Source organism: Pelophylax lessonae (assembly GCF_965119305.1).
Source record: "Pelophylax lessonae genome assembly, chromosome: 8".
NCBI lineage: Eukaryota > Metazoa > Chordata > Amphibia > Anura > Ranidae > Pelophylax > Pelophylax lessonae.
The window spans coordinates 119,647,184-119,665,662 of NC_138775.1; the positions used below are offsets into that span (position 1 = coordinate 119,647,184).

An 18,479-nucleotide genomic window follows, 5' to 3' on the forward strand; every position below is an offset into this window, starting at 1 on the left:
CAGTGCAGAAAAAAGGGGATGGAAGTTATTTTATAATACAAATGATATGCCGATGTGTAGTTTAAAGAAACATATTCTTATTATTTTTCTTTTTAATGAATTTTATAGGACGATTGGGACAGGGGCGGGTTCAGGGGGGCAACAGGGCAATTGATTACCCCGCCCGAAGAAATTATTAGAGACTCTCCCTTCTGCTCTGGGATGGCGGGTTGGTAAACCCAGAACCCACAATCCCTAAGCATCACTGTAAATAATGGAGTCGGTGTCCTGCCGAAAGTTCCAACCTGCTGAGATCTCCAACACACGTCACTTCCAGTCGGAAATCTCGCCAAGTTGCGGCTACTGCGCATGCGCAAAGCCAATGCCCGTGCACAGAGGATTCCAAAGCAGTGCTTGAGAGTTGGAGTTCTCGGCAGCACGATTCAATGCTACTGCACATGCGCCCGCGGGTCCACATTGCCTGACAGTTGGAGCTTTTGGCAGATAAAAACCAATGCACAGTGCTATCCCCCACAGTAACTTGTACAATTGTGAGCGTCCCTATGCACTGTTTCAATGGGCAGAGACACAGCCAGGAGTTAGCCGAGATGAGCCTAAATGGGAATGCTGGGATTTATAGTTCCTCTCCATAAAAAAGTCACAGGAGTTAGCATAGCTGAGCCTGAAAAGTACATGCTGGGATTTCTAGTTCCCTTAAAAAAAATAAAAAAAACAATTGTGAACAGTGCTGAGACACTGGCTAAATGACGGCAGGGACACAGGCTAAATGATGGCAGGGCCATCTTACTGAATGGGCATGCTGGGCAGTTGCCCAGGGGCCCAACGTGCCCGGGGGGCCCCACCTACCCAGCCCCAGCCAAGCATTAGTCCCAATTCCCCTGTGCAACCCACCGCCGAATTTAGCAGGTGGCAAGCGCCTGTCGGCTCTGCGCTGCTGTCAGGCCACTTGGGCCGTGGAGGGGGAGCCCACAACTGCAGGAATGCCTGTCCGCCTCCACGGGAACAGGCACACACAGGACAGTCGAGTCTGACTCCCATCTGTATGTGTGTTCACCGGACCCAGCCGTCCAACTTAGAAGTTAGCCTGGCACTGCTGTACCAATAAATATCGCCTTATCGATAATTTGCATTTTTATTCTCGTGGGTGATTGTGTAGGTGGGGCCCCAGTGCACTGCATTGCCCGGGGGCCTATAATGCTCTTAAGATGGCACTGAATGATGGTGGGGACAAGAGCTGAATGATGGCGGGGGACACGGGCTGAATGACGGCGGGGGACACGGGCTGAATGACGGCGGGGGACACGGACTGAATGACAGCGGGGGACACGGGCTCTGGATGACGGCGGGGGACACGGGCTCTGGATGATGGCGGAGGACACGGGCTGGATGACGTCTGGAACATGGGCTGAATGATGTGGGGGGAAACAGGCTGAATGACAGTGGGGACACAGGCTGCATGATAAGGGACACACTGATGTTGCACAGATGAGGCACAAATGAGCACTGATGAGGCATGCATGGGCATGAATGAGGCAGAGGTGGTGCCGATCGGTGTGTACAGTATGCGAGAGGAGAGCTGAACCAGACATGAAGCTGTTTCTTGACAATCAATCACTCCGTCATTAGATGAAGTGATTACGTGGTAAAGGGCCCCTGTCGTTGGCCCTTTACCACAATCTGCAAGAAGCGGGATTCTGGGAGGACATCCCTGTGTAAACCGACAGCACTGTAGCCGTCATTGAGCAAGTCGTTAATCCCCATAGTCTTAGCTATCCGATAGTACCCGTAAAGTGGGGCTTTGCATTACCTATGTTCCGCAGTATTTGGCCAAAGTCGATCACCATACCAGTCCCTGTGAAAATTAAGCATTGCCCCCAAAAAGTTTGTTTGGCTACTGGAGATCCTCTAGTATAAGTTTGCCAAGTATAGTGCCCTGAACCCCCCGTGGTTTGGGCCCTCCATTTATAGTAGCTTGGCCTGCTATGTTAATCTCTGGCAGGGTCGTAGCCTGGAAATGTTAGGGGCTACAGCTTGGACCCCAAATGAGTCTGGGGAGGCCCATATTTGACACAGAAGTAGGGGAGGCCTTCCTTTACAACCCCAAATATTTTGGGGTTTGTTAGCCCAAAATTTCCTGGTCAACTGTTTCTAGGGCCCGTTGAGAGTATGTGGCCCCAGGTTGTACGGCACAGCAGGGAGTGCTGTATACCGCAGGAATCCCTTGACTATTCTGCGATGGTCAGCTAAAGTCTACCCCAATGCAGGTCCCTGTGAAAATTAAACATTGGCCCCCAAAAAATGTATGTGGCCCCTGGGGATCATATAATATCCCTGCGCCAAACTTGGTGCCCCTGAGCGCCGTGGTTTGCCTACCACAGGGCCCTACATTTAGGCTAGCCTGGCTCGCTATGTTAACCTATGGTGCAGCCGCGATCAGGAATTTGAGGGTCCACAGATAGGGCCCCGATTGAGTCCAGGGACCCAAATTTGGCACAGAGGATGAGAAGGTCTTCCTATACCATCTCTACAATATTGGGGTCGCTAGCCTGAAATTTTATGGCCAAGTTTTTAGGGGGCCCCTTGGGAGTGTGTGGCCGCTACTGCTGAGAGGGGATTGGTGAGTACTGCAGGAATCTCTGGACTCTTAGCTATTTAACAGTATTCGCAGAGCGGGTTCTGCAGTTCCTGTGTCCTGCGGTGGTCAGGCAAATTCCACCCCCATGCAGGTCCCCATGAAAATGAAGCATTGGCCCCAAAACATTTTTGTGGCCCCTGGGGGTCCTTTAGTAACCCTGTACTAAGTTTGGTGCCCCTGGTCAACATTGTCTTGCTACCACGGGGCCCAGGCCTAGCCTATGCTTAGCCTATGTTAATATATGGCGTAGTAGGGAACTTTGAGGGGCCACAGCTTGAGCCCCAAACATGTCTAGGGGCTCAAGCTGTAGGAGCCTGGACTCTTTCAGGGCCCGAGCTGTGGCCCTTCAAATTCCCAACGGCGAGCAAGCCATGGATTAACAATCTACCTTAAATTTAGGGCCCTGTGGTACCTAATCACTGGGGTTACGGGCACCAAACTTGGTACAGGGATAATAGATGACCACAGGGGCCACACACATTTTTTGTGGCCGATGCCTGGTTTTCAAGAGGACTGGCATGGGGGTGGAATTTGCATGAATACTGTGGACCCCATAAACATTTGACAAAGACATTTTTGGGTAATTACCCCAACATTTTTGGGATGGTAATGTTCAATTTCCCTTACCTCCGTGCCAAATATGGAAACCCCGGACATGTTCGGGGCCCGAGCTGTGCCTTACAACTGTGCCCACTCCAAGCTTGCCTTACTGCACCAAGTTGACCTAACCCCAGGGGCTAGAGGCACCAAATTTGGCACGGGGATACCAGAGGCCCCCAGAGGTAGACCTCCCCTATCTCTGTGCCAAACTTGGGGCCCGAGCTGTGACCCCTCAAAGTTTGCCTACTGTGACTACACCTATAGTAACATGACGGGCCCCCCACTCCTCTAACCGCTCATTCTGCCCACCACTGACAGATACCCCATCTTGATGCTACAGCTGCTGTGAAATCCCCAGGATTAAGCACTGACCATTCGACATGCAAGGAGTGTGTCCTGCCGTCATTCAGCCCGTGTCCCCAGCCGTCATTCAGCCCGTGTCCCCCGCCGTCATGCAGCCCATGTACCCGCCACCATGCAGCCTGTGTCTCTGCGCTGTTCACAATTGTGTTTTTTTTCTTTTTGTTGAGGAACTACAAATCCCAGCATGTACTTTCAGGCTCAGCTACAGTACATCCTGCCTGTGTCTCTGCACTATTCCCAATTGTGTTTTTTTTTTTGAGGAACTACAAATCCCAGCATGTACTTTCAGGCTCAGCTACATTCTGCCTGTGTCTCTGTGCTGTTCACAATTGTTTTTTTTATTTTTTTTAAGGGAACTAGAAATCCCAGCATGTACTTTTCAGGCTCAGCTATGCTAACTCCTGTGACTTTTTTATGGAGAGGAACTATAAATCCCAGCATTCCCATTTAGGCTCATCTCGGCTAACTCCTGGCTGTGTCTTTGCCCATTGAAACAGTGCATAGGGATGCTCACAATTGTACAAGTTACTGTGGGGGATAGCACTGTGAACGGTTTTTATCTGCCAAAAGCTCCAACTCTCAGGCACTGTGGAGCCGAGGGCGCATTTGCAGTTGCATTGAATTGTGCTGCCGAGAACTCCAACTCTCATGCACTGCTTTGGAGTCCTCTTCGCACATGCGCAGTAGCGGCAACATGCTGAGATCTCCAATCGGAAATAAAGTGGGTTTGAGATCTCGGCAAGTTGGAACTTTTGGCAGAACACTGGAACTATAGAAAGCAGAGCCGATGCTTCCTGTATAGCGCCGCCTCCTGTCACAGGCGGAGTGATACCAAATGTACTCCACCTCCGCCTGTGACAGGAGCCAGTGCTATACAGAAAGCATCAGCTCTGCTTCCTCCAGCGTGGCTCCTGTTACGCTGATCATGCTCAGAAATGGTGGGTAGGGAACCCTCCAACAGTACCCACCAGCAGTAACAGCCAGCAATACCTACCAGCAGTAACAGCCAACAATACCTGCCAGCAGTAACAGTTAGTAATACCTGCCAACAGTACCAGGCAGCAGTACCCACCAGTACCAGGCAGCATTTCCCACCAGTACTAGCCAGCAGTACCTGCCAGTAGTACCCTCCAGTACCCACCAGCAGTACCCGCCTGTAGTACCCACCAGTACCAGCCAGCAGTATCTGCCAGCAGTACCCACCAATACCAGCCAGCAGTACCAGTCAGAAGTACCCACCAGCACCAGCCAGCAGAACCCACGAGCAGTACCAACCAGCAGTACCCGCTAGCAGTACCGGCCAGCAGTACCCACCTGCACCAGCCAGCACTACCCACCAGTAGTACCGGCCAGCAGTATCGGCCAGCAGTGCCCACCAGCATCAGCCAGCAGTACCAGCCAGCAGAACCCATGAGCAGTACCAACCTGCATTACCCACTAGCAGTACCGCCCAGCAGTACCCACCAGCACCAGCCAGCACTACCCACCAGTAGTGCTCACCAGTAGTACCAGCCAGCAGTAACGGCCAGTAGCAGTACCCGCTAGCAGTACCGGCCAGCAGTACCCACCAGTAGTACCGGCCAGCAGTACCGGCCAGCAGTACCCATCAGCACCAGCCAGCAGTACCAGCCAGCACTATCCACCAGCAGTATCAGATAGCAGTACCAGACAGCGAAACACACCAGCAGTACCAGCCAGGAGTATCTACCAGCTAGCAGTACCCACCAGCCAGCAGAACCCACCAGCAGTACCAGCCAGCAGAACTCACCAGCAGTACCAGCCAGCAGTACCCACCAGCAGTACCAGCCCTGTAGGACAGCCAGCAGTAGCCATCAGTCATACCCGCCTTTGGAACCGCAGCAGCCAGCGATACCTGCAGGAATCCTGAGGAAGACGTGAAAATTAAGGTAAGTTGAGGTGCAGGTAAACAACATCCGTGTGAAAGTAGCCTGAAGCCCCTTTCACACAATCGGTCTTAATTGGGTCTACCTGTCTGTTTTTCATGTGAACCCAATTGGACCCTCCATTCACCTCTATAGAGTGGCTGATGTAAATGGATTTGTGTCTGTTTACACCCGCCTATCTCCAATCCGATCCACTTAAAAAATCAGAAGGGGATCCGTCCCCTTCTGTCTGGGCGGATCGGATTGGAGGGCTCATAGAGTAGATAGGGCATTGTCTGTGTCTGCTCTGCATATGCTGAGTGGACATGGACCTGTCATCTGCCCGCTCTGCTCATTGTGGCCCCAGACCAGTTACCAAGGCAGTAAAGTGTTCCTCTCTCCTCAAAAGATTGGGCACCCCTGCTGTAGGGGCATGAGTCCCGGATGGGGAGGTGCACTGTAGTAACCTTCCCCCTTAGTTTTGCTGCAGTGTGTGGCGGAGGGAAGGAGTCCCAGATGGAGCTACAGTATAGCGCATCAGGAGAACCGCGGGGAAATCGTAAAGATCTCCTAAGTTGATAAGTGTTAAGACCGCAGCCAATGACGCGGCTGGCCTTAACATTTGAATTACTGTGGTTGGCAGGTCTCACTATTCTTCCCTACTTCCTCTGCAAGGAGAGGAAGTGGCATCCTTTTAAACGTGTCACTGTTTTAAACAAGGTTAGGACTGTATGATACGTTAAAAACAGTGTTGTAAGCAACAGCCTATTTTCTGGCAGTGCCCCTCCCAAGACTAGACTCTGGATCCGCCCCTGGATTGGGATGGCCATTGAGTTAATATTTAAGGTGTGCGTGTGTGTGTGTATGTATGTATGTCTGTATGTGTGTGTGTGTATATATATATATATATAACTTCAATGTTATCAGTTGATCTATTAGTAGTGCTCTAATGCCTACCAATAGATCACACACAAATGCAATATGCCTCAGGGATAGTTGGTTATTATTTGTTATATTAGCATTATTATGGGTATTATCGTCTAACTGAGTAGCAGTAAAACAAGGTGCCATGGATTATGATATATATACTTACTGATAAGTAGTAACCCCGACCACCCCCAGTATATCTCAGATACACATGCCTTTTGAGGAATATAGTAATATATTTATACTTGTATAGCATTTGTTTATTTTAACCTAACATATTGGTCTAGTAGGTGATGTGGTTACATCTAAGGATATTGCAAGATTTAATGAGGCAAATTTGATTTTCAGAATCTGAATGTCACTCCACTAGAAAAATTTTAAATGTCAGCCTTGGAACTTAGGGTACTTCCATTGCCGCACTCAAGGTGATCTTTCTACTTTTTTATGCTGGTCCTGGTGCATAGTGTTATCTTATACCTGACTACTGATCATACTGTATGTTGAGTTGTACTACTACTTATCCACTTTCATACCTTTATCGTTACCAATCATATGGTGTGACAATACAGTATATTGAAACTTGCCATTACTAACTTGAACCATGTTTGTCCTGAACCTTGAACTTTTTACTCATCCCATGAACGTCCTAATTTAATCCATGTTTCTGCACTTCCTGTTTGCCAGATTATTGGGCTCTCTCCAGCCAGTATCCTGCTTTTGTCTTTCCTGCTGCGGTCCATATCTTTACTACCACTTGTTGCTGGCCCTTGACTTGTTCCTCGACTATGTTTCAGCTTGATCTCAACCTGCAACTACTTCTTAGCGACCTGTGGCTTGTTTACTGACTATGCTTCTGACTATGCTTCTGTTTGATCCTTACCTACTATATCAGCTACTGGACCCCGACATGCTCACCCCCTGGTGGGGCAATTCTGAAGATGACCTGATATCAACGAGCAGCTAAACCCATCTCCACCATCAGGAGCTCTGGGGAACACAGGTTAGTACTTAGACTTCGCGCCTTAGGTGAGCTTGCTTTATTTGTATACCAATCCTGTTGGTCGGTGGAAGTCCCTCTACTGCTATAGCTAGTGGTCTCTAAGCCTGACCCCTGCCTGACAGAGTGATTTCTGTGATATTGCAAGCTTTGTTTATTTAAGTCAGTGTGTCAGACTGGCTGATATCATTGATAAAGTCTAGGCAAAGGAACAGAGAACCCATCTTATCCAGTGGCTCCCGTGGGATGGGGGGGGGGGGGGAGGTAGCACTACATGTGTAGGCTCATCTGGGATCCCTCTGCCTGAAGTGGCAATAATCTAGATAAAGAGCTAGAAGAGATCAATATGCACCCTGTTGCAACTTCCAAATGGTGCCAAGAGCAAAATGGCTGACTAGAGCTGTGTGTGGTGATTGATGTGCAGGGATTTGAATGGACTGAGGAGCAGATCCACCAAGTAGTAAAGACACTAACCCCTGAGTGTTCGTGCTAGATATGAAGGTGAATCCCACTGTTGCTTGTACCTATGTACTAATTTCCTGGAAGACCGTATCCACTTAACAGAAGAAGACAAAGCCTACTTAATCCAGCTGCAAAAGTCAGATGTTAACCCTTAGAGCCCAAGCTATAGTATACCAGGGATCAAAATTCAGGAATACCTCCTGCTTACTTATTAACAAATATAGGGAAGTCTGTGAAGAGCGTTGTCAAGAATGGTTCTGTCCCCATCAATCATGGATATCGAAAGATACAATTCTTCTAAGGGAAAACTCCAGTCCCATCTGGGGAGGTAGACTTCGAAACATGGATGGACCAGGCTTCACAAGAATAGTGGGATATCCTTAAAGCTTTAAATAAACACAGAATCAGTGAAAGTCTCAGGGGCCCACTGCTGAAGTAACGTAAAGCTGAGAAAGCAGGATTTCTAACATGTAAGTTTGAACAAACTCACCAGCTTAGAGGAGAGAAAATTTTTGACTTTATAAGATTCTTCCCCAAATCCTTTAAAAAAAGTCAAGTCCTAAAAAGAACCCACCCAAATCATCTTAAAGTGCTGAAGCTTCTTCTCAAAGGACCTGGATCTGCTCCCACCTATTGAAGAGAAAAATCAGAAACAAACTACTCAAAACAAGTTGTTGCCTAAAAGAAAGTCTCCACATGGGTGGTTCAAAGGGATAGTTATCTATAAGACTCCATTCACACTGCCGCGACTTGTCAGGCGACTTGTGTGCCCTCAAGTCGCCCCAAGTTGCTTGACATAACAAATGCAATGTAAATCAATGAGAGCCATCTTAATTGGCACTACTGAAGTTGCTCCGACTTCAGAAAAGGGTCCTGTACTACTTTGAGGCGACTTGTATCCGACTTGTGCCAATAGACTTCAATGGGAGTCGCCTCCAAGTCGGATCCTTATCTTGTTTGAAGCGACTTGTGATCCGACTTTCCAGGAAGAAGGAAAATTAACCAGGCATTCCCATCATTGCAGCCATGCCTACAGTTCCTATATACCATTATCTCTGCCTGGTCTGTGTGAGTGGCACTGGTGGACACAGATAAGTGGCACTGGTGGACACTGATTCGTGGCACTGATACATGGCACTGATATGTGGCACTGGTGGACACTGATTCGTGGCACTGATATGTGGCACTGGTGGACACTGATTTGTGGCACTGATAGGTGGCACTGATATGTGGCACTGGTGGACACTGATTCGTGGCACTGATACATGGCACTGGTGGACACTGATTCCTGGCACTGATACGTGGCACTGGTGGGCAGTGGCACTGGTGGACACTGATTCGTGGCACTGATACATGGCACTGGTGGACACTTAGTGTGAGGAAAGGGATATGCAGTGTAGTTAGGGTAATATAAACCACTATAGTTAGATTCAATAATCTAGTTTCTGTAGGGAAAGTATTAAGTGTCAGGGTGACTGTAGTGTAGTTTAGGGTGAACTGACTCTGACTGCTATGCCAGGGTGACAGAACTCATCCATGTCAGGGTGACCGCCATAAGAAAAAGATAATTTTTCTTAGAATTATTAGTAGAGCAGGTGCGACGTGCCAGAACCACAGGGGCGACACGTGAGGTGCACGGTGGGCAGATGAGAGACAGCAATAATACAGTTCACGGTTAGCAGAAAGCCTCCCTGGGCTGGTCGCACAGTGGAGAGGAAGACAGCACGAAATCCTCCGGGGCACGCTCTGTGATAGGGAAACGCCAGCCAAGATGGTGGTTGAGGTGCCCGTGATGACAGGGGTGTTTAGAGTGCTTGTGGCGGCTGGGTCCCTTGGTGGTATTTGTCGTGACGCCAGTACCGTTAATGGTGGTACAACCAGTTGTAGTAGCAATGTTGAAGAATGAGGTAGACAGTGGTAGGATACAACTTTTACTGTGACTGGTTTTGGTTGCAGTACAAACATCCAGTTAGAATACAGTCTCTGGGTAAATAGAGGAATTCTGCTGATCCACTGTTAATAGGCTTTAGTAATCCTGGACTCAGGCTGTGGTTCAGTATAATGCTTACTTGTTTCTGGTCCCTTTTGAATCCAATGACATTGGTGAGGTTGCCGGTGGCTAAGAAATGCTGCACCTTTATTCTCAAAGGTCTTTGCTGCCGGTTGGTGGCTTTTACCCTTTGATTTGAGCAGTTCCAATTTGTCCCTTCTCTGGACTGACCTTCTCTCACCTTCACATTGTGCTTCTCTCTCTGCACACTGACTTCCTGAACTGAACAACTGACCACAGATAGACCTGAGCTGGGATAGATATCCCAGAGTGGTGCTATCCCCATCTAGTGGTGGGAAGTATGCACACTTGACCAGCCTATGAGCAGGGATACCACAGGTGTAGCAATGCAAAATGACATGCAATATAGCAATGACAAAGAAGTAATACTTTTGCAGTTCCCACATGTCCTGAGTGGGACGCTGCATACCCCCATGGTAAAACGTGTGTCGACCTCAACACACTTTTGACTCGATGTTGTGTCTTCCTGTAAGATATAAGAGAAAGGGAAAAGCATGCATGCATAGGAAATAACAATATAACCCCATTCTTGTACTTCTTGTATCTGCAAGTAAAATGGGTTAGGCAAACATATCTCAGGCAACAACGAAATGTGTCAAAAGGTGACAAAAAGGGGTGTAGTTTTTCCTCTGAAGACTGGTGATGTATGGCAAAACTAGAATAGTCCATGATGAGATGGAAAAAGGAAAAACAAAACAAAAATGGAAAAAGGAAAAACAAAACAAAAATAACATCTCAGGAGGCTCACAGGGTATGAGTCCGTTCCCTGGGCACAGGAAAATGTCAACAGAAGAATATCACGGAGGCTCAGGTACGTAAAAGTCTATCTCCGGGTGCAAGCTTGAACGTTGCAAAACAGTAGGTAAGTAGTCCTTTTAAAAAGTCCTTTAAAGGAAATTAACATGATATCACAAGTAAGTCTTCTTCTCACTCTGGAACTTCAGACGATGTAAGGATGCACTTAACGATGAGATGGCAGGGCTGGTAGTTGTCTTCTTGGCTGCTGGTGTAGGAAATCCTTAAAACGGATAGGTGGTTGTCCTCTTGTAGTCCTGTCAGATCTTTGTAGCAGCTGAGTTTCTACAGGCCTTGTTTCAAGGGAACTTGGTGTCTCTTGAGATGTAGTAGACACTTCTTGAGATAGCTCCTCTGGTTGAAGTGCGGTTGTATTGGTCTTGGCAGGCACTAAGATATTGAGCCATGGTGTAAGGAACCATTGTAAAGGATCAGAGTCTAATAATGCTTTTCCAAAAGACTGTAGTGGATTCTCTGAATCAGATGATTTTGTAGGCTCTGGTTCTATGGATTGTGTTTCCTCTTAGACAGCTTCTTCTTGAAGAGTTTCTTCTTGAGTACTTTCCTTGAGACATAATTTAAGGCGATTGTGATGTACTACACATGATTTGTTTTCTTTAGTGATCTCATAAGTATCAGTCTCTGGATTGAGAATAGCTGTAATTGTGTAAGGTTCTCTCTCCCATTTGCTATCTAACTTGCTGGTGCGATGGTCGTTTTTTAACCATACATGGTCACCAATTTTGAGAGGTTCTGCTTTGGCAGATTGGTTATAATCTTTTTGTTGCTTTTCATGAGCATGTTCCATGCGATGTTGAACAATTTCTTGTGCATCAATTAGACGTCTTTGGTGTTCACTCACCCAATCAGTCTTTGGTAGAGGGTTGATTGCATCAGGCACTTGTACGCCCAAAGTATGGTCAGCAGGTAGTTTACCTTGTCGGCCAAACATGAGATAGTAAGGTGTATACCCAGTAGAACAGTGAATGGTGTTATTGTAGGTGTACATCTATTGAGGCAATAGAGTAGGCCAATCACTTCTTGTAGCAGGTGGTACTGCTCTTAACATCTCAATTAAAGTTTGGTTCATTTTCTCGCAGAGTCCATTCCCTTGGGGGTGGTAGGCTGTGGACCTGATTTTCTGGCAATTGTGAAGTGTACACAGTTCTTTGAAGAGTTGCGACTCAAAGGCAGATCCCTGATCTGTAAGGATTCTTTCTGGGCATCCATATGGCAATAGGAAATGTTTCCAGAAGGCATCTGCAGTTTTTTTAGCGGTCAAGTCCTTGACAGGTACGGCTACAAAAAATTTGGTATAATGATCAATAATGATCATGGCGTATGTGTAGCCTGGGCGACTTGGTTCCAGCTTCACATGGTCAATTGCAACTATTTCTAGCAGTGTGGGATGTAAGGGTGCTTTTTGGTCATGTTTTTCATTTCTTCCAACAGCACAGGTGGAACATTCTCTACCCCACTTTTCAATGTCTCCTCTCATCCCAATCCAGTAGAATCTTCTACGGATGGTAGCTTCTGTCTTCTGCACACCAAAGTGTCCCGATTGGTCATGATACATCTTGAGAATGATTCTTGCATCTCGGCGTGGTATTAAGATTTGGTATAGACGATCCCAGGTAATTGGGTCTAAAGTTCTTCTTAATAGTAGGCCCTTCTGTAGGAAGAGATGTTTTCTGTGTCTCCACAGTTTTGACAATTCTGGATCAGCATTTCTTCTGCGAATTCTTTCAGGTGTTCTTCCGCTGGTGAAGAAATCTTGCAGTTCTCCCAACACTCTTCTTTCATTTTGCAGCTTGATCCACCTTTCTTTGTCCACTTGGGATCTTGGATCCACTTGTTGAAGGTTAAGGACTTTTCTTCCTTTGATGGTGATAATGTCTTGTTGGGCAAAATTTTTGTAAAAAGCTGGCATTTCTACCTCTTCCCAAACATCTTCCTGTGTCGTAGGGTCTTCTTGGGTAGGCAGACGGGATAATGCATCTGCATTTTCATTTGCTTTTCCTGTTCTGTATTTTATGGTGAAATCGTAGTTAGCTAGGCGTGAGGCCCATCTTTGTTCCAATGCGCCCAACTTGGCGGTAATAAGATGTGCTAGCGGGTTGTTATCTGTGAAGACCACAAATGGTGTTGCGGCAAGGTAATCTTTAAAATTTTCTGTAACAGCCCACACGAGTGCGAGGAATTCCAATTTGAAGGAACTATAGTTTTGGTCGTTTCTTTCAGTACCTCCTAAGAGATCTACTAGCGTAGGAAATAACTCTTTCTTTTCCTTCTTGTACTTGCGACAGGACAGCTCCCAGACCTTTCTTACTAGCATCTGTGTAAAGATGAAATGGCTGCTGGTAATCTGGATAGCCTAGGATTGGTGGTTCTGTTAACTTTTTCTTCAGGAGCTGGAAGGCAATTTCTCTTTCTGTGTTCCATTCAACTGGTATTGGAGACTTTTGGTACCTCTTAGGATGTCCTCTCAGAAGTTCTAATATTGGCCCCGCAATTTGGGCAAAATGAGGAATAAAGCGTCTGTAGTATCCTGCGACACTGAGAAAACTCCTCACTTCTTTCACTGTAGTAGGAGTAGGCCAATTTCGGACTGCGGCTATCTTCTCTGGATCCGGTTTAACACCTTCAGAGCTTACAATATGCCCTAAGTATCTGACTTCTGTCTTCAGTAGATAGCACTTAGATGGTTTGACTTTGAGTCCATGTTTAATGGGGATTTGAAAAACTTCGGCCAAATGTTTCAAGTGATCTTCATAAGATTTGGAGTAGATGATGACATAGTCTAAGTACAACAGGACGGTTTCAAAATTTTTGTGTCCTAAACAACGCTCCATTAATCTTTGAAAAGTTCCGGGCGCATTGCAAAGTCCAAAAGGCATGCAGTTGAACTCAAATGGACCCATAGGGGTGGTAAATGCAGTCTTCTCACGATCTTCAGGTGCCATTGGTACTTGCCAGTATCCACTGGTTAAATCAAGGGTAGAGAAGTAGGCTGAAGATCCTAAAGCTGTCAAAGATTCCTCTATGTGTGGTAAAGGGTAAGCATCCTTGTGGGTGATTTGGTTAATTTTTCTGTAATCCACACAGAATCTGATGTTACCATCCTTTTTACGGACAAGGACTAGAGGTGCAGCCCATGGACTATGGCTGTCTCTAATGACATTGGAGTCCTTCATCTTTTGGATCATTTGCTTTACGGATTGGTACATAGCTGGTGGTATAGGCCGATCTCTTTCCTTGATCGGTGGGTGTGAACCTGTAGGGATGGAGTGCTTCATGATATCCACTTCTCCATAGTCTGTGGAATGCTTACTGAAGGCACGGTGAAGCTCCTTCACAATTTTTAGTACTGCCTCAATTTGGTTTGCTGGTGTGGAGGCATCTCCCACATGAAGTTCTTTCCACCAGGATGTGTTTACATTTTGGTCCTGTGGGTTCTGTCTCTTGGTAATTTGCTCTGTGGTAGCTGTAGCCACACTGATGACATCTTGAAAAGTGACTTGGATTAGCTGTGCAATAGGGCGGTGTTTTGTTAGTGTTACACTGCTATCACTCAAGTTTAGGAGTCGTATAGGCACTTAACCTTCAGAGACGGTTACTAGGCTCCTTGCAGCTCTAACTAGAGGATAGCCTTCCAAAACAACAGGCTCTACCGGGGCTTGGTAGTCTTGACCTTGAATTCCGACTACAGCTCGGCACCACAAGAGAGTTTCGGTGTTGGGTTTGAGGATCACAGGTTGCTTATTCTGGATACGGGCACAGCAAATTTCTCCTTTTTCGTTGGTGAATCTCTGTTGCGCATTTAGTACACGGATGGTTTGTTGGATCACCTTCTTAGAATCAGGAGAGGCAGTAGACAGTAACTGGTGCAAGGCTTCTAGCATCTCAACATAACAGTTCCTGAGGACATTCATTCCTAGGACTATTGGAGGGTTAGGGTTATTGTCTCTGACTCGTACCACAATAAGGCCTTGTCGAGGTAGTGTAGTTCCTCCTACATGAATGGTAGGTTCCCAATAACCATGGACTGGTACGGGTTTGCTGTTACTGGCTATGAGACTCAGCCAGGATTCTGGAGGCTGGGTAAGCTGATTTTGATCCCAGTATTCTTCAAAGGCTGCTTGTTGAATGGTGGTGACTTGGGATCCTGTGTCAACTAGGGCAACAAAAGGAACTCCATTTATTTGAAGTGCCAATTCTGGACGGGATCCTACGTATCTTGGCATCCAGTGGGGATCTTCTGGACCTATTGGTTTACCTCCCGAGGGGTGGTCCTTGGCCTCGGGGGTTTCCCGTTTAACTGCCAGCAGGTTGCTTCTGAATGGCCTGGTTTGTGAGAGTACATGCAGATTGGCTGCTTAGGGGTACTAGTGTGGTCAGGGGGGCGTCCGCCAGAATTTCTGGAATAAGTCTCTCTTTAATTAGAGGGGAAGAGTCTTCTGGACACAGGTTTCTCATCCTCTAGCATTAATGGTTTCTCCCATTGTTCCAACTTTTGGTGGACTTTCTCCAGACTTTTAGTCAGGAAATGGACTTGCTCAGTCAAGGCAGCAACTGCGTCAGGAACAGGAGCTTGGGTTGCCTGACTGACTATAGGTAAAGACTTTACAGGGTTAACCAGCTGTGATACAGGCACTTCAACAGATCTAACAGGTTCTGTTGGTGGGCTTTTTCCCAGTATGCTGATAGCTAATTCTTTGAAATCTAAGAAGGTAGCTCTTGGATGTTGGGCGGCTAACATTCTTAGTTGGCTCTTTAGATTGTTTGTATTGATGCCTTCAATAAATTGTTCTTTCAGGGTTTTGTCCTGATTCTCTGCCTCACGGGGGTCTACTTGGACAACAGCTCTAAGGGCTTCCTGCAAAGATAATGCAAAGTCTCTGAGTGACTCACCAGATTGCTGTTTCTTGCTGAAGAACCTCATCTTGACCTCTGACACGGTTCTGGGTTCAAAGGTGGTGTAGAGACATTCAAAAATCTGCTCCATGGTCTTTCTCTCTGAGCTCGGCCAAGATTTCACTTCTCTGAGCGCAGCTCCTTCCAATTGCGCAAGAAGAATCTCCATCTGTTGCTCTGAGGATACAGGGTACAATCTGAACACAGCAAGAATTTTTTCTTTAAAGTCCCTTAAAGTATGAATTTCTCCAGAATATCGTGGGAACCAGGGGGCCCCAAAATAATAAGGCATGGTTAAAGGCATTAACCTTGGTGCTGCAGCGGTTGGTATTGCACTGGGACTGACTGCGGCTGATGCAGGGGGTCCGCTGAGATCAGGCTGCACGTCATCTTCATGCACAGACATGGTAACAGCAGGTGAATTCTAGTTAGGTAAGACAAATGCGTTTTTAGACACTTTTTGTGCGGCGTTGCTATGGGCGACCGCTGCCTTGCGGGTGTATGGCCCTTTAAAAATGTAATGCCGGCTGAATACAGTGCTGCAGCAATGTTGATTTTGGGTCTCTGGCAGAGTTCCGGCTATTAGTGCTCCTTATAGCTAGTAGAGGCAAATGACAGGTTGCGATTACTGCTCTGAGGATGGCAAGCAATGCGATTATTTTCTCTTCTTTTGCTCGCATGCAAAGTCTCGTGACTTCTGGGGCGTGCGCTTGTCACACTCTCCTCCCAGGATTGACACAGCAAAGGTAAGGAGGGCTGGCCGGACAATTTTGCATAAATGGGTGGCACCAAATTTCCCGCTCTTCAGGGGGTGTCACTAACTTATCCACAGTGATGGCACAGAAATTTTTGAACAAGAAGGTCTCCGGCAGCCATTTTAAGTGAATAGAAACAGTCAATTCAAATACAGCAAGCAGTTTTGTTGACACACAAATGTCTGATTTTCTCACTTTGGATGCTGCAATTTTTATGCTGATAACTGGGATAACACTTCCATGCAACTTTTAAACAGTTTAAACAGTTCTGTGGCCCCACACAGCGTGCAATAAGTAAACAGTCTCTCAATAAAGCAAAGGGGCTTATTCTGATGCGACAGTCTTTTAGATAAGGTGCAGGGGTTAATATCCTGTTCGTGAATCCAAATTTTTATGCGACGTGCCAGAACCACAGGGGCGACACGTGAGGTGCACGGTGGGCCGATGAGAGACAGCAATAATACAGTTCATCGGTTTACTCACGGTTAGCAGAAAGCCTCCCTGGGCTGGTCGCACAGTGAAGAGGAAGACCGCATGAAATCCTCCGGGGCACGCTCTGTGATAGGGAAATGCCAGCCAAGATGGTGGTTGAGGTGCCCATGATGACAGGGGTGTTTAGAGTGCTTGTGGCGGCTGGGTCCCTTGATGGTATTTGTCATGACGCCAGTACCGTTAATGGTGGTACAACCAGTTGTAGTAGCAATGTTGAAGAATGAGGTAGACAGTGGTAGGATACAACTTTTACTGTGACTGGTTTTGGTTGCAGTAAAAACATCCAGTTAGAATACAGTCTCTGGGTAAATAGAGGAATTCTGCTGATCCACTGTTAATAGGCTTTAGTAATCTTGGACTCAGGCTGTGGTTCAGTATAATGCTTACTTGTTTCTGGTCCCTTTTGAATCCAATGACATTGGTGAGGTTGCCGGTGGCTAAGAAATCCTGCACCTTTATTCTCAAAGGTCTTTGCTGCCGGTTGGTGGCTTTTACCCTTTTGATTTGAGCAGTTCCAATTTGTCCCTTATCTGGACTGACCTTCTCTCACCTTAACATTGTGCTTCTCTCTGCACACTGACTTCCTGAACTGAACAACTGACCACAGATAGACCTGAGCTGGGATAGATATCCCAGAGTGGTGCTATCCCCATCTAGTGGTGGGAAGTATGAAGCACACTTGACCGGCCTATGAACAGGGATACCACAGGTGTAGCAATGCAATATAGCAATGACAAAGAAGTAATACTTTTGCAGTTCCCACATGTCCTGAGTGGGACGCTGCACAGGGATGGGGCTCCACTCCTTTTACACCTGGGTGACAGAACTCATCCATGTCAGGGTGACCGCCATAAGAAAAAGATCATTTTTCTTAGAATTATTAGTAGAGCAGGGTGTTTTTGTTTCAAGCGTTTATTGGGCTTTTTTGTGGATGTCTTTGGAGGCAGGCATGACATCTGAACTTCTGTGTAGGGGTATATATACACACACACACACATATATGTATATATACACATACACCCATATAGGTGTGAAAGGAGCGGAACCCTATCCCTGCGCTACTGAAATTATTTGCAGGGATGGTGTTACCCTCCTTTCACACCTATATGTGTGTATATGTATGTGTATGTATATATATATATATATATACAGTATATGTGTGTGTATATATATATATATATATATATATATATATATATATATATATATATATATATATATATATATATATATATGTATATATATATATATAAATAATATGTGTGTGTGTGTGTGTGTGTGTGTGTATATACCCCTATACAGAAGTTCAGATGTCATGCCTGCCTCCAAAGACGCCCAAAAAATGTCAAACGCCTGAAACAAAAATGCCCAGGTGTGACAGGAGCGGAACCCCATCCCTGCGCTAATAAAAATTCTAAGAAAAATGATCTTTTTTTCTGGTTCTTGACATGCTACAGAGCTGAAACTTCACAGGTACACCTTTTAGACCCCCCCAGACACTAAATCCAAAGAAATCTAATTTTTTTGTTTTAAATAATTTTTTCAATAATTGGCTCTCTATCAAAAACGACAATTTTTAAGAACT

General features: G+C 46.4%; 1 protein-coding gene across 1 annotated transcript; it reads right to left on the reverse strand.

Annotated features, from left to right (window-relative positions):
• Nucleotides 1–8,426: 8,426 nt before the first annotated feature.
• LOC309562172 (uncharacterized protein) lies at nt 8,427–15,738 on the reverse strand (the record flags this gene model as incomplete). The annotated part of the gene is made up of 3 exons (XM_082266294.1): nt 8,427–8,497; nt 14,812–14,929; nt 15,583–15,738. The coding sequence occupies 3 exons, from the start codon at nt 15,736–15,738 to the stop codon at nt 8,427–8,429; spliced, it is 345 nt and encodes a 114-aa protein (XP_082122420.1).
• Nucleotides 15,739–18,479: the final 2,741 nt, after the last annotated feature.